A 25,008-nucleotide genomic window follows, 5' to 3' on the forward strand; every position below is an offset into this window, starting at 1 on the left:
CATTTTGTGTGGATGTAGTATTTTCATCCCTTTTAAATCCCGTCGCTAAACTCACATCAGTGAATCCTGACACACATTGTCACATTATCTGCTGCTGGATATCTACTGATTAAATAAATGCTGTACACACAAGGGAATATATTGAAGCAATAAATTCATACTGTCAGCTATTGAGCTGGGAATCTTTACAAATGTTCCAATTTAAAATATTTATATGACACCTAAAAGCATGACAATGCTTTCTGACTCTTCTCAAATGTGTTTTTCTGTGGAAGTTATGACTGTTGTAAAACAAATAAAACATCATAGAACTTGAGGGCTTTTGTGTAGTGCGTCACTTTTATTTGTTTCATTTAGGAAGAAAAGGCATCCAGATGACTTATTAAAAAATTAATCCTCCCTTCTCATCCTCTCTCTCACATTATCCCAATCAACAGGTGAATTTACTAACTTTCTTCTCCCAAAACACCTTCCAGACCACACCCCCATGACAGGTGATAGCCACACCACACCCACCTTGCAAAAGCAACATATTTACAATTGTGGCGTATGGCTCCAACACATGGCAATCAAACTTTAGGTGTATGGAAAGAAATGGGTCCCGGGACACATAAAAGCTGTGTAGAGGTTGTTAGCTCTTCTAATGGTGTTGCAGTGCACCTTTAGCCAGCATAGCTTTGAGGGTTGCTGTCAGGGTCATTGGCAGGGTCGTTCACCTAGGAAACTAGTTCAACAAGTAACTAGGTGAAAGACTCTCAGGTGACCACCTAGATAATTATGACGCTAATGGTCCACAAGGGCTATATTTTCAAGCTCTGCCCTGAGCGAGTTTAGAAATGAAGAAGCCTTCTGGAGAGAAGGCAAAACATCTTCAAGAAAACCTTAATAAGTCCAGATCAGCCGTCTAGATGGTCACCACACACTGGCAGAAGTCCTACTGGTTCAAAGTGTGCCACTGATGGCTATAGTGAATTGTTTTTATATATTGTTTCATATTTGATTTGGGCACAAGTTTCTTTGTTTGTATTGATAATCTTGAAAAGGGAAGTGAAAGGAGGCATCCACCATTTTAAGACCACTCCCCTTTACATCACTTCCTGCTGAGAAATCAAGGCACACACTGAGAAAAACCTTCTGTGTTATGTGCAATGGTGATAGAATTTTTTTTCTGTGTGTGCGTGTGTACCATGTGTGAACCGGCAAACCTATCGGTAATTGGATATACAAAATCAATCGGGTTCTTCAGTTTGAAAATTTTCTTCTCTTAAAACTTTCTGTAATCACTAGCAGATAATAATCATGTCGTTCATTAATTTCTCAATGTATAAAATTGCAAAAGTGCCTCTGAAAAGCCTGTTTTGGCTGGTGGTACTTGTTTGTTTCTTCAGTGTTAAAACATGTTTGCAAATGAGCTCCTTTAATAAATACTATAATTTAACACGGCTATTGTCATGTCATTATTTAAAGCTACATTATTAGCCTAAACCAATTAAAAATAAAATCTCCTTCAAATTATAAAGGGAAAAAGTTTGGGTAATCCTCCAGTGAAAAATCAATACAAAACTCTACAGTATTTGTGAGAATATGCAAATGTAATACATCACTGTAAGATTTTTTGTGGTAATCAAAAAGAAGCAATCAGACTTCACCTGAACTACCTCTCTCTACCGACTGGATGAAAACATGGTTTTCACAGCAAGTATCAAGTATCAATGATTGAAAAAATAATGAATAAAATGTTTTTTCCCCTCAATTTTGCTATTACAACTAAAAATAGCATAAAAATAAAATTGTACCAAACATATTTGAAATAAAATATATTATTAATATTATTGTTGTTTACATCACCCGATTTTTTAGCAAGCTGTTCCTTGGACTGATAAGAAAAGAAACATTACAGTTAAAGTTTAAAAAGTAAACACCCAAGCTTAATGTGAAACCCTTTGCTATTGCTTGGAGCACGAGGTGTATCAGCTCCTGAATCTGGAGCCATTTGGCCTCGCTACTGTAAATCAAGAGGCCATCTCTGATGCTGAGTGTGCAAGTACGATGAAAATGAGACCACAACCCAGACAGACTGATGCATGACTCTGATAACATTCTTATATAGGATACACACAAATATCCCTGTGTTCTGCTCTGCATTCCCAATAAGCTCACAATGGAAACCCGCAATCAGTCAAACAAGGGAAGATCACAGGACCATTGCCATAGTTGTGCATACACTAATTAGACACACTTGCAGGGTCACAAAAGTTTTTTTTTTTTTTTGTAGCCTCAGTGCACACACTGACAGGCATTAGGTGGGATCTCTGCCATGTTTGCTATGACATTTACTTTGATCTGGGGTGAGACGCTTTCTTCTCTCGCCAGTAAAATAAAGGAAGGCTTTTGAAAGAGTGGCAGCATTTTTTTGGAGTGTTTGACAGTCACAGTGTGACAGGAGGATGCTGCATTTTGTTTCAGATCAGCATGAACAGGCATTTTGTTTGCAGAATGACACTTAAACAATGGCCGCTTGATGGGTGCGAACATTGTGGGCGTGATCATTTGAGCAACGTCTGATCCTTTTGTGAATGACGGCTACAGAGCAGCATGTTTAGAACCAGTGAACTCCGGTGACAAAAACCACAATGTAACATATGGAGTGAAGCCTTTACCATTCTTTCAAACTTAAATCCACACAGTGTTTGCTGTTATTCTGTCTGAATTCTGCCAAATTTAATTACTGGTGTATTCTCCATCTAAGAAACTGTAATCTTACCCAAGACTTATCTAATTCTCAACTACAAGGAAGCTAAATATTGAGTGAGGGAAAACCTTATGAAAATTTGGAAATATTTGGTTTGCAATATCCAAAAAATACATAGCTAAACCGACAACGCCTAACAGAGGCCACATTCACATTTTTATTTGCAACTTAGAAGAAGCCTGATTGGACTAAAAAAGGCAACTAAATGTATCAGTTTTTAACACTCATAATGATTTTATTATCTTACATTTTTAGTGTTTGGTATGCCTCATTAAGAATATAATTGCATTTTTAGTTGGAGAATCCATATGTATGATCATAATCATATCTGGTCTCACCATTGAGAGTATGTCTATGAAACAGCTGATGAACAACTGATGATGTGCTAGCCAATTATAAAAATAAATACCTCTAGACACAGCTGCAAAGATTTTATTATTTCAGACATGTGATCATGGCCCTTTAACCTGAACGACTGTACTTGTTTCACATCTATATTAAATCTAAGTTGTAAAGTGTCAGTGGAAGTATATGTAGACACCAGGCCATTGTAGAGCAGACTTTAGTACGACAGTCTAGACTACCCAAATGTGGACGCCAGGTCCGAGGAGGATACATATTCTAAAATAAATACTGTAAATAAATAAATAAATAAAATTTTCTAACCATCTGTACTGTCTGGCAAGAACTACTTTTTCTGATTGATCAGCTATGGTTAAAGCGATTCATGTGTTTGGCCTGACATATTTCTGTTATAATGTCATAAAGAGAAATACCAGCCTGATTTCAACTTCTGAAACGATAAGCTGCAGTCAAGTGTAGGAGGTAAGGAGAAACAGATCATTATAGCAGGTTTTGATTGTTCTAAAATACTGAGTTTTGTTGAGGTGCCAAACACTCGAGCGAATGTTGCAGTTTAATCTAAGGCAATGCGAACCACGACAGAGGGTAACCAGATGTGGATTAACATTTGGACACAGGAAAGAGAGGCTCCGAAGAAAAGTTGCTTGAGTTTTGTGGGTTATTGCACACCAGCACAGCACCTTTAGTTGTAGACAATCCCATCAATGTCACAAAGGTTACGCTCCCTCAAGGTAACCCATTGGGATCGCTTTAGATCCCAGACGGTATTTTTCTCTCCCTCTGTTTTTGGTATTATTTTGGTGTCAGAAAAATTTCCTTGGTGTACAGATGACAGCTTTTATGTAAAGGTTTTTGTGATGGTCTCCCCATTTTAACTTCATGCAAAAAGGCTACAAAGGCGAGTACACAATGTCTTTTTGTCTTTTGTAGCGAGCATGCAAAAAGCACATGTTTTTTAGTGCTGCATCAGCCCAAAATGTAATCATGCTTCATAATGTAATGTTTTGCCAATAATAACTAATAATGATAAAGTAAAATAACAAGCCATTAATACAATAAAATATTTAGTTATATTATTGGCAGGGTATTACCTTATTGGGTGTAATTAAATTATTGTTTGCTAAAATAACCATGTCTACAGTTCTCTTTTAGACTGACAGTAATGACAATCAATGGGGATGAGTTCTTTACAACACGACACACCTTTATCTTCTCCCTTTTTATGTTAACTGAGTCATTTAATGGCATGTAAATGTGATTTACCAGCAAAACGACATACTTGTTGTGACTGCAAAAAGAACAGGACTTTAGCAATCTGAAGGAACAGTGAGGTTTCACAACCAAGAAACGGATGAATTCAGAAAGTCGTACAAATCTTTTTAGCAAAAAACTTTTTAGCGACAAACAATACACACACACAAAGGTAGAATAGTTAAAACAGCTGAGATTGTTTGATAGATATTTGGGCACAAGTTGGCCACCGGAAACAATCATGATCTAATAGAGTCCAGCTCACTACACTGTATTTTTTTATTGACAACAGAAAAGAAGCAATAAACCTGACATGTGCCTCCACCAACTAACAAGTAGGTTTCATAAAATAACACAATCATATGTGTGGATCCAAGCTTTGACACTGATCACACTGATGGGGAGTAAGGTGAAATGAGTTGTTAGCAGGACAATAGTGGATAGCTGTGTAAACAGCATCATGTAATAGGAAACACAAGCCACATTCAGGTCTAAAGTCTGGATCTAATTCTGAATATTCAACAGTATTGGGGCAAGTGAAATGTATAATAATCCAAGAATTGCTGTATCTAGTCCTAATAATGAGCGCAAAAAAGACAGGCCATTTTATGATAGCAATATATTGGTACTGTGATTTCATTATCAAGCAGAAGGTCCATATAATACCCATGTTGACTTACTGCAATTTGGGTGTGAACAATGGATGGGAGATGGAGCTAAGCATTGAAAGAAAGTGAGAAGCTGCGTACCACCAGCCATCCCAGTGCCAATGTGCAGTTTGAAAAGAAAATGTGGGAATAACTGTGGGCTAAGAGCAGGACATTGGTGAGGAGAATAACTGATTCTGAAGAAGAGAGGATTGTCTGCTGTGAGGATCACCTGCTGACACCTGCTGTGAAGCTGTAGAGGTGAGAGGTGAGCAAATAGCTGATACTGTGATGAGAAGAGCTGGAGATGGCAAGTTGGTAGTGGTGAGGTTGTAGAGAGGGGAATTTCCTAAACCTGTATCTCTCCTGTGGTATTAACACTAATCTGAATCAGAGTTTCTCAAACAGTTAAGCAGCCATCCTTTTATTTTGGGACAAAACTGTGATCGATTTAATATATACATAACATGCACTTGAGTGTGTTTAGTATGATGTTGGCCCATCCTTCACCCTATTAAAAACTTCGACTCTTATGAAAAGGCCCTGCGCAGGGTTTTGCGGTGTTTCTGAATCATCCCCGAAGCATTCTATCAGGTTTAGATCAGGATGCTGTGCAGGCCAATCAAGTTCTTCCACACAGCTCTGTTGTCCATGTCTTTATGGACCTTGGTTTGTGCACTGGTGCACAGTTAAGCTAGAACAGAAAGAGGCCATCTCCAAACTGTTCCCACAAAGTTGGGAGCATGAAATTGTCTAAATTGCCTTGGTATGCTGAAGCATTTAGAGTTCCTTTCAGTGGAACTAGAGGGCTGAGTCCAACTCCTGACAAACAACCCCACAGGATAACCCCCACCACCAAACTTTGCTCTTGGCACAATGCAGTTAGGCAAGTACTCTTCTTCTGGCAAACACCAGAACCAGACTTGTCCATCAGCCTGCCAGACAGAGAAGCATAATTTGTCACTCCATGGTAGTGTTGCGAGATTTACCCACTGCATCCAAGGTTTTACATCACACTCGGTGATTTAAAGCTTGGATGTAGCTGTTTGGCCATGGAAACCGATTTCACAAAGCTCTCTGTATATTGTTCTTGAGTAAATCAGAAGGCCATGTGAAGTTTTCAAGTCTGTAGCTATTGACACTGTAGAAGACCTCTCTGCACTATGCTCCTCAGCATCTACCCACACTGCTCTGTGATCTTACATGGCTTTCCGCTGCAGGCTGAGTTGCTGTGGTTCCCAAGCACATCCACTTTGTTATAATACCACTAACAGTTTACTGTGCGATATTTAGTTGCAAATAAATTGTATGACTGAACCTGCACAGGTGGCATCCTATCAGGGTACCAAGCTGGACTTTGCTGAAGCCCCGAGAGCATGGCTAGATGCTTGATTTTAAAGACCTGTGGCCATGGGAGGGATCGGAAGATGTGAAATCAATTACACACACACACACACATACACACACATACACAGGCAGACCAAGGTGTCAGTGCCAGTTAGAGGACTTTGGCTGGACACAACTCAGGAACAAATTGGACAAACCCTGTCTTCCCTCATTAAGTGATTTAAGATCCCATGTTCTCACACCTGCTTTCATCACCATCCAAAATGAGCATGCCTGGGAAAAAAAAAAAAATCAAGACTGCCAGGACCTTCTGACATGAATAGGTTGAAAGGGGCACGAAAGCCAAGTTTATGGCAGGGAACCAGAGTCCAAAGTTGAGCTACGCTAGACAAGCCTATTATCCTCCATGCAGATGAGATGTGGGGATGGTGGCCCCAACGTTGAATAAATGTTGTACAATTAAGGTTTAGGCCCCAGATGGGAAAAGCAGAGCCACTTAATCCATCACCAGTCTTTCCACTAGTGAAGTACCAAATTTTAATGGTAAAGTGAAGGTTCGATTTAGCAGAAATGTGGCACTTTCCTGTAGCTAACTAACATGCAGCATTATCTAATGGTGTCTAATTGTGCTCCGCACCAGAAGAAAGAAATGATAAATTTTGATAATTTTTCAGCAGGTACGGTCCACATTTACACATGGTTGTTTTCACTCTGGTCCAAACACTGCAATACCACAAAGTGTCATTTCCATAAAAAGCGACAAAGGAGTTTTGTACTTTGATTTTAACTGACCCCTGACAGATAAAAGATAAAGATAAACAAAGGAAACAACAAGCTCATGTCAGTGTTTCACTTGTTGCACTGGTCACTTTCTTATACCGTATTTTCACGACTATAAGGTGCACCTAAAACACTAAGATTTTCTCAAAAATCGACAGTGCGCCTTATAATATGGTGCGCCATGTGTGTGGACTGAGTTCCAAAATCTGCTGTGTGCCTTTGGTGGGTGCACTACGGTAAACGCTCCGCCCATCGATTAGCGGCACACCTACGCGTAAGGATCCCCTAAAATGGCACCGGTCAAGCAACACGCGTATGAGGCTTACTTTAAACTGCAGGCCACCAAATATGCGGCTGAAAATGGCAATCGAGCAGCTGCAAGACATTTTAACGTAAATGAGTCCATGGTCAGAAAGTGGAGAAAACAAGAAAGTGAACTGCGCCAAGTGAGGAAGACGAAGCTGAGTTTCCGCGGGAACAAAGCAAGGTGGCCCGAGCTGGAAGACCGAGTGGAACAGTTGGTTGTGGAACAGTGAACAACTGGAAGGGCCGTCTCTACTGTCACCATTCGACAAAAGGCCAAAGCGATTGCTGAAGAAATGGACATTGAGCACTTCCAAGGAGGCCCGTCTTGGTGTTTTCACTTTATGAGGAGGCGGCATCTCTCCATACGGAGAGAGGACAACTGTTGCGCAGCGGCTGCCCGTGGATTACCAGGAGAGGGCGGCCATCTTTCGCACCGACTGCCGCGACAAGATAACCGTGCCCAGCCACATCTATAAGGCAGCGGCGGACAAGTTATGCCACCATATGCGGGTGGATTGTAGATGCATGGGCTATGATACCGTCTTCATGTATTGGAAGAGCTTTCACAAAAGCCGGCATCAACGCTGAAGCGGAACTGGTCGGTGAGTCTGATTCAGATGATGAAGAAGAGGAATTCGGGATGTTGGACATTGAAATAGCGCAGCAGTTCAGATACAAAAGATGAAAACTTTGATGGTTTTGTGGCGGAAGAATGAATATTTTGTTCAATAAATGTGTCAAAACGCACTGTTTTTCTTCCGTTGTCCTTTTTTACTGTATGTTTCAGCATGCGCCTAATAATACGGTGCGCCTTATGTATGTTTGTATGTACAGATATAGCACAGTGCACCTTATTGTCGTGAAAATACGGTATATCAATTCCATAAATAACTGTACAGTAAATATATTTTAAAAATAAATGGCATCTGTGTTGGTTATGTTCACATAATGAGAATAAAGTCTTCTAATGCCAATATTGATCCTAAACAAAAATGTGGAGATGCCATATCTACATAGTAGCCCAATTCTGCCAGAGGCAAAGATTAATCACCGTGAACTGTAATATCTCCATCAGAAGCATGTCTGAGCCTTTTGACCTCAGACATGTTGCATTCGCCAGGCAGTTGGTGCAGACACTTCCAAACAGCACAGCGACTGACCAGCTGAAAAGATGTCTCGGCATGGCCTGTTGTGTTCTCACTGACCCACCCACACCGAACTAGAACCAAAACTTTAATTGGATCGACCTAAATCCAATCTGTGTGTAAACACCCTCAAGAAAGAGCTGTTGAAGTGGGATGGAAGATCCATCCATTCATAAAAGGCGTGTCGTAAAGACTACAGCAGACTACCATATATCACATAGTTACCAGGATTCCTTTTGAAAGATCAGTTCTTGTCTGTAGTCTGGGCACAATTTGTCAGTGAGTGCTCCAAAAAGGATGCTGCTCATTCAAAAAAGGTGTATTTCAGTAAAGCAGTAAACTAATACTACATTACACTGGATACATCAATAAATTTAAAATTAACAGTTGAATTGTTCTTTATATAAATCAATTAAGCTGTCTTTGCATAATCATGCAATGAATAACATGTCGAACGATTCCGAAGGGCAATTTTGCTTATTTCCCCACACATACCACACAGCTTCAATTAACAGCTCAATGGCAGCAGGCTCTGTGGGTGAAAGGGAAAAGCTGAGTATGATCCACAGCAAAAGAAAACACGTCTGCGGCTTCAGTGTTTACAGAGGTGTGCAATCGAATGCCACTCAACCCTCTGAGGGATGTGACAGGTACACATCTGAGGTGATATGAACTATAATTCAGACAGCACAGCTCTTTGGTAACATGAAAGAAATCTTTATTACACCATGCCCCTAAAAACTGGAGAGCAGTTATAGTCAATGAAGGACAGAAATACAGAAAGTACAGGATGTTAGAGGAGGGGAAATCATACCCTTTAAGCAGCCAAGGTTCAATTAGCAAGGACGGCCGTGTGGGATCGAAACATTTGTTTACAAAGCTTATTTTTTTCTCAGGGAATCCTGCTTGGGTTCCACGGCAGCAACAAAACAGGGTGGGTGTGGCGACACTTCACAAACCTCAGGGTCTTTTATCGTTACACTGCACGACCATGAGGTCAGAGGAAGGCTCTTTCTTATAAGGCACAAAGGAGTGATTTTTCACTCTCTCCGTGAGAACAGTGCCACATAATGAACTCTTGGGCCTCTGGTATCTCATTCGGTTTCACACACGTCAACTCCATTCTGGAGATGAATGAAAATGGCAGCAAGAGAAACATTTGTGGGGAGGGAACTGTTGTGTTCACGTAATGCCTGGTGATTCCAATGCATTATGATACCAAAGATATCCACAATTGGTAGGAAATTGTTTCTTTGAAACAGGCATTAAATTTGGACAATTACAGTTAATATAAGTGCGACAAGACAAAAATAAATATGATTTGATATGCCCAGTTGACACTACATGATTTCGGCCCAGTCACCGACCGGTTTTTGCTCTCCTCCCCGTGTTTGGGGCGAGGCAGTTGTCCACTCGGCGACAACTGGGTCAGTAACTGTGAAAACCTTATAGACGGCAGTCAGGCTTCGACATTCTGAGTTGCCAATTCAAACTGAATACCTAGAATGCTAAAGATCCAGCGGGTCGCAATGTAAAAAGAGCTAAAGCCTCAGGGGCTGTTATTTAGCGCTGCTGTCATAGGTCCTCCGTCGAGTACAGTGTGTGCCATGAACATGTGTCCTAACGTGTTGCCAGATTCTGATTTGTTCTGTCATTTTTGTAACTTATTATAAAAAAAACACACACACGAGGTTGCTGCAAAATGCAAGTGACCCAGCAGCACCTTTTTTATTACTATATTGTATCCCATAAACAACATGGAGCACTCTCCTTTCTGCTCTGTATCTTTGTTTGCAATTAAAACATTTTGAATGAAATTTTTGATACAAAACATTGTTGAGAGTCAAGGAGTGTGAACACGCCTGTCGCTGACCAGTCACATACTGTGAACACCCTTAAGACCTTAAGACTTCCCACTAGACCGATGACTCAAGGCATGTATTTACTAGACATTATTTGTTAAGGGCAAGTAAAAAAAAATCTAAAATAATTGCATGACAAATTAATAATTAAAAAAAAAGACAAAGTAGAGAACAGTTAACACTACTGCAGATCACAGGAAAAAGCAGAGAAATTACGTGCTGTAAAATAGACATTTACATGAAGCTGTGATGCACAATTATGTTGGTTCTTATTTTATAAAAAATTATATTTGCACCAAATTATTTATTCTTCCCATGTTGTTGTAGAAACTGCAGAAATGTTTGATTGGAGGTCTTAAAGCACTAAGTAAGCAGGGGTGTGCCTCCTGGTGTACCGGTAATAATAATTTTAACCTTATCTTACACTTTTGCAAATTGCAAATTGTTCTGAACAAATCATAAAGTTTGTTTATTTTTCCAATTTCTGAGCTTACGGACAGATAAGGCAACTTATATAAATATAAACAATTTTCTACATTGCACAATTGACCAGTGGGGCTGACAATTATGATGATCCAGAAGCTGTAGGACAAATAAGGTAGATAACAAATTTAAGAGCAGCAACCCCGTGAATCACATAGCAAACAGAAACATACGACACTCCGGGCATGTGTTGTTCTCCCTGAAATCTGCAGCCTCATTTTCTGCAGCAAGATTAACCATGGCTCTTTACACACAAAGCACGCACACCCCAAATGACATTACAAAAATGTCCTATAGCAGCGAAATCAAACTTAAACAATTTTCTCAAAGGAAGATTGAAAATCAGGTGACAGCAGGAGAGGCTTTCCACTAATATTCAAGTACAGGTGCTCACTGTTGTATTGGATGTTACACACGTAGGAAATAACGGCAGAGAGGCTGTAAAGAATGTAGTTTTTTTCAGCTGGAGATGTGTTCAAGTCCGAGTAGATTTAATTGCCATTGGCAGCGGCGGAGCGTGAGGTGGAAAACTGGGTGGAAAACATCTGGATGCAGTGGTTAGCCCCTCAGGGAGACCACAATGTACAGACGGTGTAGGATAAATTGATTTGAAGCTCTATTTATGCGCATTTTGTTGTGACAATTAATTTAAAAGACCATTGAGGGAATGAAAATAGAAATTTAACAACTGCTATCAGAAATAAAAAGACGAGCTTTTTGACAAAAAAGATTAACATTTTTCTTTTCATTGCCTAAACAAATCCAACTGATACATTCAAGCAACTATTTATAATCAGATGGTAGTTGACAGTGCTCTATTTATTTTATTGTGTTTTAAAAATTGAAGTCCTTTAATTTTGAAATTAAAATATGAATATAGATATAAATATGAATGAATAAAATAATATGCAGATCTTTCAGCTCTCTGATAAACATGAAAATTGGTTCTACTGTAGCACATTTAGGCATAAATGTTTCTGGGCTTTTAAGAGCCAGCAAAATTGTTCAAATACCTAATGGTAAATAACAGTTCTATGACAATTTTTATCAATAGCAGAACAAATTTCTATCCCTAAAACCTCAGTAATGTTCTGCGTTTTACATATTCTATATTTGTTTCAACATGCAGTTTTTAAATGAAATTATATATTCTCCATTTGTTAGTCGGTGTCACAGGTGTTGTGAGGGCTCACCTAGGACTAGATCATTTACAGATCATTTTCGACATTATTAAAAAAAAAACAAATATATGTCTGAAATAATAGCAGTATTATTATATTTAATGGAATATGTAAGCAGCATCTTTCAGCAGCACATATTCAACATATACTGCATTACAAGCTTTGCTCCCTTCAGGCAAGATGAATTCTGGGTTATTTTTGCCATGGTGTATCTGGCACAGTTTTGGTGATGCATGCTCAACAGGCCAATGAACGCACAGCTGCTCCGCTGCTCATTGGCTGCTGTAGACTATGGATAAGCCCTGATTGGTGACTGTCTAAGATGGCTCACCAATGATCAAGAGGCACTTTTAAATTCCTTGATTAAAAAACATCATAACAGTTTCAAGATTCTTAACACAAACTTTTTCCAGTTAATCTTTACTTTGACAGGACTGACTGAATTGGCAGGACTTTCCTGGGATCGAAAAAAAATCAAGAAATGTAAAACAATGGTTCTGCACCATAGCACCACATCTCCCAGTTCACTGTGGGGTTGCTGGGCAAACTTTAGAATGGGCCTGCCTCCTGCGTGCGTACAGGAGTGGCTAGGTGAGTGGTTAAAGCGTGTGATGACGTGATGGCTGATGTGTTTCTCTAACCCTCCTGTGTATCGCGTGACGAGACCTCACCCCATTACTTCTGGAAAGACCATGTGATGACCCAGAGGTACAGTCACAGGACACAATCCTCACTCTCTTCTACTTCAATTTATCTCAACCTCAAACCTATAATCACAAAGGTTTCAATTCTTAAAGCTAGGGAACGTGACAGAAGTGGAACACAGCATCAATGGCGCGGAGGTTTATCAATGCTATTTCAGTCTGACAAATTTGTTTTTCGTTTGGAAAAAACCCCCCAGAAATTTTCCCTTTTTTCTAATGTAAAACAAAAAAATTTAATTGTAAAATCAAAAACAAATCGAACAAAAATTACATTTGAGAATATATAAGATTAAATGTATGTAATGCAAAGTATAACAACTGGGAAAAAAGCAACACATATTTTAAAATGAAAATGTATCTATTCTAAAATAATATATTTGACATAATTATATATATATAATAAATATATTTTTATAATTTGGAGTATATATTCTCATAAAGATATCTGGAAATGATTTTTAATTGATTTGCTTTTAAATATGTTCCCTATATTCTAGAGAATGATAATCTGATTAGATTGAGTGGAAAGATGAGACTGGTTAAGTAGTGAGTATAGTAGTGATAATTTACGTTTTTTGAAAATTTCAAATTTAAGAAAAATACTGATTGACTTCAGACATATCTGAATATTCCAGGAAATAATAATGAAATTGAACTTTTGGCTTTTACCGTTAAAGCTAAAGCACAAACACCTCTGATGAACACAGAAACAGCCCACATATTCAGCATAGAAAATAAAACTTTTCCATAAGTGTGCAATCACTATTCACAGCATGAATTAAAAGCCTCTCAGCATCGTTCTCTCTTGAACTATTCGTATGAAACTGATTACTTGTAAATACCTCATTGAAACCTGTATCACACTATTTTGTACTTTCTGAAATATGAACCATTCCTTACTCCCTTACATTGCTCAATTTGTTTTCAGTGATTGAGCATGTTCTATACATCTGGCTGTTCTATATGGTAAAGATGGTAAGCTGATAGTGGTGGTGTCTCTACTGGTTGTAATTTATTCCTTCAGAGTTAATCAGTCTCTGTAAAGTGGGATGGGACCGGTTTTCTGCAATCTCTCCCCTTTTGTTTAACAGACAATGCGGGTTTGTCAGGTCATTTGCTTTCTTTTGTAGAGCCTTGTCAATGTGTGATATCCACCCTGTCGCTACCAATACTGCAATGTTAATGTCAGAGACAAAGGGTACTTCTGACCTCCAGAAATACCTTGTACTTATTGCCAAAGTTCTCGCATCGAGTCCCTGGAAAATTACCCTAATGGCATAAAGGAAAGAGTAAAGAAACTCAACCAAAGGGGTTCTCATCTGATTCATGAGAAGATGTTCTGTAGTACCGTAGTACTATGCTTGAGTGGAGACACCTGATTGGCTGTGGCAAAGGGCCTGACATATTCTCTGACGACTCAGCACTGGGACCTATTACGCCCGATGCCCTCCCCTCATCCCCTGCAATGTTTGCAGTGGCACGCACGCGATCCCTTGCTCCGCTTGGCTGCACCCTCTCATTGAATTACTTCTGCTATTCTAACTCCTGCATCAATTATGCACTAGAATAACTCAGAGCCCTGATGGAGCCAAGACATAAAAAGGGATCATGGGCGCAGGCGCGCACAGCTTCTGGTTGGCTTGCTCCCACCACACCGCTGCCACAACCTGTGATATGAGCAGAAACAGCACAGCGCCACAGCTTTAAGCTACATCAATGTGTTAGTAGGTCAATGGTGTTAAATTTTAATATGGGATGGCCTAATCTTGTTTTTATGTCTCATCAGGTGATATTTGCATCACTTTGTTCACAAAGTACAAGTAAAGCAGGTAGCATGGTCACACTGAGCGTAGTTCAAATCAAATTCTTTCCTTTCTTTTAAATACAAGGATAGGATGTGGTAGATCTTCACTTTGTGGCCGTAAAACTTCTGTTGAAGTAAAAAACAGCACAGCAGTGGTCTGATTAATCTGAGATGAGCTGATGAAACACGTCATTATCTGAGAAGATTCAAATGACTGCATATAATGACTGGATGTAAAATCAAGGAGACCTTAAAATGAAGCGCCAACATTTCCTGAAACTAATAGAAATGTTGCTGCATCATTTATTGACATCATGCATTTGCTTTCAAAATTAAGGATAAACGGGATCAACAATAGTCCCAGTAAATACACAAAATCCTTAGTAATAACTGCAATACCAGTCACCAATACTCAAGGCAAACAAACACAAAAAAAACAACAAGTTATGTTATGGTAATGATCTTCACCATAAGATGATGGTCGTCGCCTCACATCCCGTTTAGAAAAACATAGTGTGCCGCCCACACAAACATGGCTGCTCCGTCACGAAACAGTCGCCAGTTTGAGAATGCAAACTCTGCAAAATGAAGGTAGCAAGAGACAGTATGAAGAGTAGTTGGTTCTAGGCTTCGCCTGGATTTTTTTCAGGTATGTGGGATAGGCGGATTTTTGGCATTTTATGGAATTTGTATGATCGACCGTAATTAATACGAACAATGACGTCAACTATTTACAGATGCTCCCGTTGAATAGATTATAATATAAACATGCTTTATCTGTCATTTACTCAGAGAAAGTTTCACTGCACAGATATATTTGTTTGCTAGTGATGATGTTGCTCACTAATGATGTGTCACACAAACGCCACAAATATTTACCCCCGACCCCCCCCCCACATTTATACACACACACACACACATACACAAACATTAAATGTATTCTCCAGAATAAAAAAGTTAAAATATTATAAATGATACACACACGCATATATAAAATTTTAACCTGATTTATTGAGGAGAATAAATTTAATGATTTTATAGAGGTGTCGCGTTCCAGTAACATCATCTTGATATTTGTATCTTTTCCTCATCAAATCAAAATGGAGTCAACCTTGGAAAATGGCTGACGCCGAACTATGCACCGCCACACACCACAGAGTAAAGGCGAAAAGGAGGCGAAGTCTACCACGTCTGGAGAAAGCACTCGAAGACCCTGCAGCTCAGGTTGAGCAACGAGAAATATAAAAAAACAACTGATTTCACAACCATTCATTAGCAAAACAACATAGAATGATGAGACACAATGAATGTGTCACAGTGGTCCTAACCAGGATTTCCCTTGGTTGTCAAGGTTGGTCCAGTCTCCATTGTGAGATCACAAATGCTGTTTTTATTATTGTATCGGCCATAAGGCGCACCATATTAAAAGGCTCAGTCTCAGTTACGGGTGCTATTTCTGTATTTAACATACACAAGGTGCACCGGATTATAGTGCGTGGGCATGGTAAAACATACTGGTACGCTAGCTTAAAACATGCATGCTAGCGTGTATTTAGCAATGGACTCACGTACATCATCTTCCGTATCCGAAATGAATGAAATTAATCCGAAATGGCTTTTGTAAAAGCCGAAAAGCATTTACATATTTTGGAACTTGGTGCACAAATAAGGCACACCGCATTATAAGGCTCCCCACCCCAAGACTTTTAAGTGCACCTTATGATACGGTATTGATCACATACCGGCAAATAACATCTTTCCTCTGAATCCTTCTTGAAATAAAATAAGTATTAAATTATCTATTGCGGTCCTAGCTGCATGCTGCCAAAGCATCACCACAAAAACCATCGTGCCCAAATGATTACATGAGAAATCTGACCCGGACAAATGAAAGTAATCATACAGCAGTGCAATAAGCCAACAACAGACATATTTTTTTCATCATCACAAATGTTTGTGGCTACACAGACTTTCCCAAGACATTCATTACCCTGAGTGGCAAACTTTAACGGGAAAAGTAATTCACATATTATTAGTTTATTATTATTTATTAATTTATTTATTATTATTAACATTATAAGTCAGCAGCTGTTTTGAATGGGGACAAGCAGCGACACAAACCTGCTGTTTCATGCTCACCTTACTTTGTAAGCCATACTGACCAACATAAAGTTCCAGAAAGATTAATTTGTTGGTTTTGCCGCCACTGTCAAAGTGTTCTCTTCTGCATTTCTTCAAATGTAGGTTTTTGGACAATTTACAACTCAGGTGGGATTGTATAGGATTTTGCTCTTAAGGGTCATGCCAATTTGGGCACCTACTTTCTTACAAACCAATAGAGGCCTGTCCTGGAAGACAATACCATGTCATAAAAGAAACACAAACAAAAGACACAACGAACAAATCACAACAGCAGACAGCCAGCTTGAAGTCTCACTGGCTGCAACATCACTGTAACCCAAAAAAGTGAGATTTGAATCAACCCATCCTTTATGATTACTCTACTCTGAAGAACAAGGTACATAATCACCACTGCCAGCCAATGGACATGTATTCAAGGATGTTTACCAATCATGAGTGTTTTATTTGTGTGTTTGTTTTTTTATGAAACTGAATATCCAGTCAAATGACCAGGCTGTAACTGAAAATAATTGTAGAAAATGCTGAAGGAGAGATCATTTGTAAAATTTGACCAGTATATTTGTTTAATAGAAAGGAAACTGGCAGACTGAAGATTTTCTAATATGTACAGTAAGAATATTTAATCATATGAAACCGTGAAGAACAGTATCCCTAGCAACAGAGCTTTCTCTGCTTATTTTCACTGTTTTTCTAGGTTGTGTTTAAACATTATGTCTTGACAGCCGTTGAGACCTCAGTTTTTATTATTTCTCAGTGCTGATGGGAAGGACTGAACGGCATCCACCTTGCTGCCTTTGATGCTGCTGATGCTAACCCTAACCCTGACAGCAGCACCCTTGGCCAGGCTGTCAGCTTAGTGGTTCTTTAGGACCTCTTTGGAAGCAATTTTTATAAGCTTTACTGCAGTCATTAGGAGCTAAGGCTGATTAATGTGAATGGTCAGACAGGGCCTGGCTTTCTAAAGGAAGAACAGAGAGGGGTGAAGGGTCCCACAGGAAGTGTTTTGTGTCTCCACACAAAGGGGGGCTGACCTTTTAAGCTCTTTAGAGCTTTTTTGCTAATACCCTCACCGGTGCCTACAAAGACACAGGGGATACCATTTCACCACTCACATTTTAACAGCACATACACACAAAGTATTGACAAGATTAAAACAGCAAGTGAAGCTCTGTGCAGTGGAGCAAGACTGAGATTAGGCCTGAGAGTCTCTTGCTAATCCATTGACTGTTGCACATATCAAATGCAGAATCCCAAACAGATTAAGTTTGTTTACGTTCAGGCAAATATAAAGATTCCTGCATTAGTTAAAAAAACATAAAATACAGGTGGACGCCATGGCTCAAATAAATTCAGCCCAGAGAAGTCCAAAGGTAGTCAGACTAACACCCACAGATAACTGGGTTGTAAGTTGATTGGTTGAGCTGGCCTAAGTGATCCGCACTACATTTTGTTTATGCTGGAATCCCGCCAACCTAGCAAACCTAACAAACCAAAGCAAAGTATTTGTGGAATGACCACCATGATGCTTGATTCACGGACTAATTTACTGGCGTGTAAACCTGTCCTTCGCTACTCTTGACTTCGCTGTGGCTGCGACCTCACTGGCTAACTTCTTTATGTATTGTTGTGGTGTGACTTCAAGGAATCTGTTCAACATTGTGCTGGAAGGCAAATAAAAGGCTATTTACAAGTGTAAATTGATTTAGTAAACCCACTTATTGTCACACTTATTGTCATAAGTTGTGAAGTTCAGAAAAAAAGTTTGGTCCAAGTGCAAGGGATCATGATATTTCTAGGACCACATTAGCTTTGTGACTTCGGCTGATTTGAACATAAAGGTGGCTAAATAAAAAGAACACATATACAATAAAAACTCAAATTAGTTTGCATACCTTGACAGAAGAGAATTAATCTTTATAGAATCTGAAAATACACTTAGATATCCTTTAATTCTGTTTTTACACTCGTTAGAAATTAATTCTTGAAAATAACGCATTAAAGAAAAACAGCTGGGCCACCTCGAGAGAAACTTTGCGTAAGTCAGTAAAAACATCTGTGTTTATTAATAAACTCTTGTCCCTGGCTGCTGTCAATCACGCTCTTGTAGCCCAGGGGTTTTCTATTATTATTCGCAGTGGGAAGGGTGGAGAAAAAGCTGTCTGCAGGCAGAGTCAGTAAACACAAAGAATGATCATTGTCTCCACAGGACGACTGGTCCCCCACCCTCCTTATAGGAATCATAAAACTCAACGCTTAATTGGCCCGAAAGTTCAGACTGATTATGTTGATCCAAGTGATCCCTGAACATTGAGCAGTAGGAAATTGGCTCGATATGAAAAATAAATAGGTGAGATCATGTATCAGTGATGTTACGCTCTTGCATCTCATGTACTGCCAGCATGAAGAGGAGGCACACTGTAATAAAATAGCATACATACAATCTTTAAAACCCAGAACCGCCCCTACCATCACCTTCTTTATTTGGGTCTCTTCCGCTAGTATTTTTTTTTTTTAAGTTTAAGATAATTACAAATTAAAGATCATTACAGCAGAAAGAAATAATGTTTTGCACCCGCGAAACTGCCACACTTATTGCAATGTCATGACACGGTGTTCAGTATATTGTTGGAAATAAATAAACAGCTTTTTATTTGTATTCCAGCACAATGTTGAACAGATTCCACAATGGTGCCATACTTTTCAAATAGTCATTTTCACAGTTACTGAAAAGGGGAGGTAACTTGTGACATACTGTATGGTATGATTGTTTAGGGGGAGCAATACTTATTTTATAAAAATACTTATTTAAAAAATCAAAAAACTGACAATATGGAATAACTACGTTTATCATTATGGTTGAGAATAATTTGTTGTGGGAAAATAGACCGGAAAATGCAAAAAATCAGGGATAAAATGATTGATGAATTTCTTGTTGGTCTCTGCTTCTGTAGATGGCTACAGTCCCGAGACCTGATCGATATTTGGATATGGTTGGTGTTTTTGTCTAATTTTAATCTGAGCAGAACCAAACTGCAGGGAGCTGAGAGTGAAAGGCAAGAGTAAACGCTGGGAAGAATGCAAACAGGGCAACGCACAAAGCCAGTGGGAAACCGTCACCGCATTAACCCACCACTGAGTGAAATTTGGAGTATTGTTTCTTTCAGTAGAGATTATGGGGAGAATTTAACAAGGAAAGCAAATAGCAGACGTCATTCTGAAACATATGCAGAACTGTCGAGTCGATGAGATTGCTCCTGTTTCTGAGGTCCTGCCCCCCCCCCATATACAATTAAACCGAGAGAAAAGGAGCATTTGAATGAGCAGAATAGCTATTGATATGTGAGTAACCATATTTTTATGCAATATGAAAATAGGTCACTGAAAAGAAGCTTTGACTGTCTTTAAAGAACTATGTTGAATTTATTGGGGAACACTTCAAATAGGAATTATCAAGGCTTAAAACAAAAAGCCCCAGGGGTAACAGCTGTTCCCAGCTGTCAGGTCATTAGGCCCCGCTCAACGAGCTTTATCAATGATGAGGTGTATCACTTTCCATGATGTTGTAGTCATAAACAGCAACTTGGCCCTAATTCTCCATTAATCCCATCTATCAGCAACAAACATCTTGGGTCACAACACTGACCCATACCAATCTGGAAGGGTTTTAATCAATCATCTAACTAGCTGTTGGGCAGGGAACTGGCCAATAATCTCTTGACAGAGCAGCAGTAAAATTCCCCCTGATCCACGTTATTTCCTCATCGGTTTCCAACGCAGAAGGCAAAGCTGACGAGGAACATCTGTTGCTTATTTTTCTTATGTGAGCTTTTTTCTACTGCAGATTTTAATTTCCAGTTATACAATTTCTTTGTATTTGCTAGAAATGTTTCATTCTGTAGCCAATTTATAATTTTATTTAATGTAATAATAACACTTGTAGTAGTAGTTTTTGTGTTTTTAATCTGTGACCGCTTACTTCAACTTTATGGTTTTGTTAATATATATTTCAGGTTTGAAGTTTCTTTCATAATAATTCTTGCCTGTGGAAAACCCCCCACACATCTGATGTTAGTTACAAGCTAGTTCCACTACACCATCGAACCACAAAATACATCTAAATTATTCTTTTAAACATTAGCAACATTTTGTCAACTTAATTATTCCTGTCTATATGGAGGACACTGTGAAGAGCAGTAGATGTTGTTTTTTGCGATAATAAATTGTAATGATCCTCACTTTTAACCCGTCCACAGCTCGGGTAGGAAAGCCACGTTAAAGCTGCAACCTCCTATAAAACCTGGACAATAAACATTAGCAGACAAACAACAAAAAATGTGTGGCTGAAACAAGAGGAAAATCTGGAAAAAAAACCATATTTACCCCCCCCCCCTCCAAAAAATCACTCCCTATTTCAATTCTTAAGCTCCTGTAAAGGAATTCCTGAATGTCTGAGTATGCTGCTGTTGCTGCTGCTTTTATACTGACTATGGTTTCGTTAGGCAGCAGGGATGTGGGTCCATAATTTTCTATTTATAGTGGCTTGATTAAGTCGCTCACTGTAAATTGGTCAAAATCCTCTGCTAAATAAGCGTTAATGTAAATATTTGGTACCGAGGGCCAGCCCTATCCTGTGGCTAACTATACCATTATATGGTGGTGTCAGGTTTAGATTAAAGAGGAGAAAAGGAGACACCCGTTTAGAGTTAGCTGTTTATTTTGCTGCTGGGGTCATCGCTAGGCTCATGAAGCTGGTGGTAATGCCGTAGTTTTGACCCGGAATATGGTCCCCTGTATGCTCCCTAACCCACAACTTGTCTGGTGTTGGCAGTGTGTGACCTCAACATGTTTAGATCTTTCGAGAACTGAGCACCATGCTGTGTCTTGGCCAGCAACTGAAAGATCCTTGTGTACCCCCTCATTGTCTACTGCTGCAGGGACAAGGAGGGGCAAGAGGGGTGGTGAGAGGTGAGGAGGGAAAACTTGTGGGGCCATAGCAACCAAGACACCAGAACCATAGAGCTAGGATGTTTTTGAAGGCCAACAGCAAAAAGAATACACCCTAAGCCTGTGAGTGGGACGGGAAAGAGTTATAATGCGATATCTGTAAGAGCAGCAGGAAGACTGCTCCAAAGGGTTTCTGTTCATTTGTCCCACAAAAAATACTCATAAACCAAATTACATAGTATATGACAAAAAACCCCGATTTTATCATTATAGTCATTCTATGAATTAAATGATGGTATGCTTGTCCCTTTATCAAAATCTGCCTTTATCTGTGTGTGAAAATATATGAACTCATTACCAGTATCATTAAAGATCCGTTTCAATCTTATGACTTTAATATCTAAACTTCTGGATAATAGTTCTGCGCAGACTTCGATATCAAAAACATGGAAGGTACCTATAGTTTATTCCTACAATTTTTTTATTTTATTTTTTTTTTACAAAACTCACACTATCAGTATGAGATGCGACACTGATTAGACCCAGAAAATCACTCTGTATATTAAAAAAAAACCCAACTGTAATCGATTAAAGCTTGAGCAGTGTGTCAGTTTAGTAGCACAAGCTGAATTCTTTTCCCATTCTTTTCCCTGTTTATTTCATTCTTTGACCGAAACCTGGAGCCATCACCGATCAACACTGATGCGTAATAAAGCGCGTAATGGTGCGTAATAGTGCAGTCCTTATGTGAGGGATGAAAATGGCTTGTTGTTGCCTCTTAAATGTGATTTATGGTTCAGAAAGATATTTCATATAGAGCATATTATTAAACTACAATCATCGCAACAACAATCAATGAGAACTGAGCCTTGAATGATCGCCACAAGAGTATTATTAGGCGACTTAATTGAACTAATACAACCAAACTACTTATGTTTAAAAACGCAGTTTCCAAACCTTAGTACAGGCTGGAATTTTTGTTTAGTTGTTTCTTTTACTGAATGCATCCAGAGTAAATGGGCAATTAGCAGTCATCTTACAGTAGGAGTTACCTACCGGGGGTTGGTCCGATTCCAGTGTACAGCGTAGCGGTCTGACACGATCTTGGAAGCCGCTTCTTGACCGTAAACACACATCCCAATGACAAAGATGAGGAAGAGGATCGTTTCCACCTGCGACATCTCAGCAGGCAAAGGAAAACGATGATAGTTTGTTCTCTCTTGTGGGTTTAAAGTGCGTGGAATGGTTGTGACGAGACGGAATGTCAATCCCGCGTAATTACGAAAAACAAATGCCACATAAATACAGCTCACTCCGCTGTTTCTTAGGGGAGAAAAGCTGGCGAGTTGCCTTAAAAATACGCAGGTCCTGCCCCAGTCAATGTGAAGGAAACTCGCATCTTTAATTAATAGTAGAGACAAACATCCAACGAGGATCTGCCACAGAAATCAATAATCTCCGTAATCACAGCTCCGCATAGCGCTGCCAACTCTCCCCAACTTGCACCGAAATCTCCAAAAGCGGCGTTGCTTCGCGAAAAAAGAGGGGCGAAAAAGCTCACAAAGTCAGTCATTAAATGTTCCACAAGGAGAACAAATCGCAGTCCCGTTTGGCTCCAGCAGTGCGATGGACGCTCGCCCCAACTCAACTCCTCTTGCTCGCTCACTCGTCAAAGGAAGCCAGGAACGTGGGGTCGGAGCGTACGTCCCAGGTCCCGATCCACTCGCAGCTGTCCCACCGAACAGACACCAACACCCGCAGTAAATCAGACCCGGTCACCCTCCCTGCACCGAGCACCGGACTCGCCAAACAAGAAGCACTTAAGCGCAGTATGCTGGAGGTATCACACAGGTTTGTAGTGTCTCCGGATCCCGCGGCCATGCACTCAGGGACTAACCCTCCTCCCCGAAACCCTCCAGTACCCCCTTTCTCTCCCCCTTCCCCTCTCTCTCTCTCGCACGCTGCAAAAAAAATGGTCGCCTTGAGTTCCCCATTGAGCTACACTCATTCTCTCACTCAAAGTGTAACTCTCTGACATGGAACCACAAAAGCAGCTTTAAATCGCCGCATGTTCGATCAGGAATACACATGAAATATGATGAAATATGATTTAAAGCGTAATAATTTCAACAAAACTCTATTTATGCCAAAGGAACCACTACTGAGGGTTTCTTAATGAATCAGCATCTGGCTTCATATTTGTTTTTGGTCTGCCTCTAAAACATCTCTCTCCCCCCAAAAATATGACCCATCAGGTTAGTGTCCATCGGTTTATGTGGCATGTTGAGAACATTTTGATATGATACATTTTCTTACAGTGTAGTACATACAGTTGTATAATCAAAAGAAATCAACATTTGACAGCCTCAGTTTGGAGAATGTCCACGAACCAATGATTGCAGATAAAGACAGACCATAATCTGGTAATTTGGGGTACTGCTCTGAGCCACTTGCTAACGGGAGGATCGTAAACTGCATGCAGACAATGAGAGGTCACCTTTTAAACCATGGTTTCTGTTTTCTGATTTATTCCAACCAAACTGCTGCATTTGGCCATGGTCAGGGTTTTCTCCCCTGTGGACCATCGATCCTTTCAGCACCCTTATGGAGGCACCGTAATGGAGGTTTCCAATTATGTTTACTGTATAATACAAGGCAATATATATGTACTTTAAAGATAAATCAAATGATTCTGTAACACAGTGGCAGAGAGGCTGTCTTGCACAGAAATAGTTTTGGTACATTTTTTTAAACATCCAATCCAACCTAGCTTCATTGATAAAGCTCTTTTAAAATGGCTTTGGCCAACAAAGTGCTGTGCAGTTTCATCACTGCTCGTAAACAATAAAACATGATGCAGAGCATTCAAAATAGCTTAAAATGGCCACTAAATAGGCTTTCAAGACTGGCTGTGCATGGACTACTGCTGTATTGCCATTCTCCCTACTTTGGCCAAATACTCAACTCAGAATCTCTAAGAGGAAGCTAACATTTCTCATTTGGAGGTTGGAACCATGCCACAGCAGGTTCACACAGCACCAATACTGACTATGGTTTCATTAACCAGCATGGATGTGGGCCCATAAATTTATATTGAATGCTGTAGGGTTTGGCTGGGGACCCTGAGACTCAGCAGAAGTGCCAAGGTGGTTTAATATAAATGTATTAAATCTGACAAATGGATCTTGCAGTAAAGCCTGATTTGAAAATTAAAATCCAAGCTAGACGATGGAGATATTTTCCATAGTATTATTAACCAGGAGATGCTAGTTCAGCCATATTGTGTGACTCAAGAAT

General features: G+C 39.6%; 1 protein-coding gene across 1 annotated transcript in view; it reads right to left on the minus strand.

Annotated features, from left to right (window-relative positions):
- Positions 1-23,616, minus strand: part of LOC101076719 (ephrin-A5b-like) — a 39,190-nt gene extending 15,574 nt beyond the window's left edge. Inside the window, exon 1 of the mRNA XM_011604472.2 lies at positions 22,768-23,616. Within this exon, the coding sequence (XP_011602774.1) occupies positions 22,768-22,892 (125 nt within the window). The 5' untranslated portion in view covers positions 22,893-23,616. The remainder of the gene's footprint in view (positions 1-22,767) is intronic.
- Between the last annotated feature and the right edge of the window lie 1,392 nt (positions 23,617-25,008).

Source organism: Takifugu rubripes, chromosome 6, assembly GCF_901000725.2.
Source record: "Takifugu rubripes chromosome 6, fTakRub1.2, whole genome shotgun sequence".
Classification (NCBI taxonomy): Eukaryota; Metazoa; Chordata; class Actinopteri; order Tetraodontiformes; family Tetraodontidae; genus Takifugu; species Takifugu rubripes.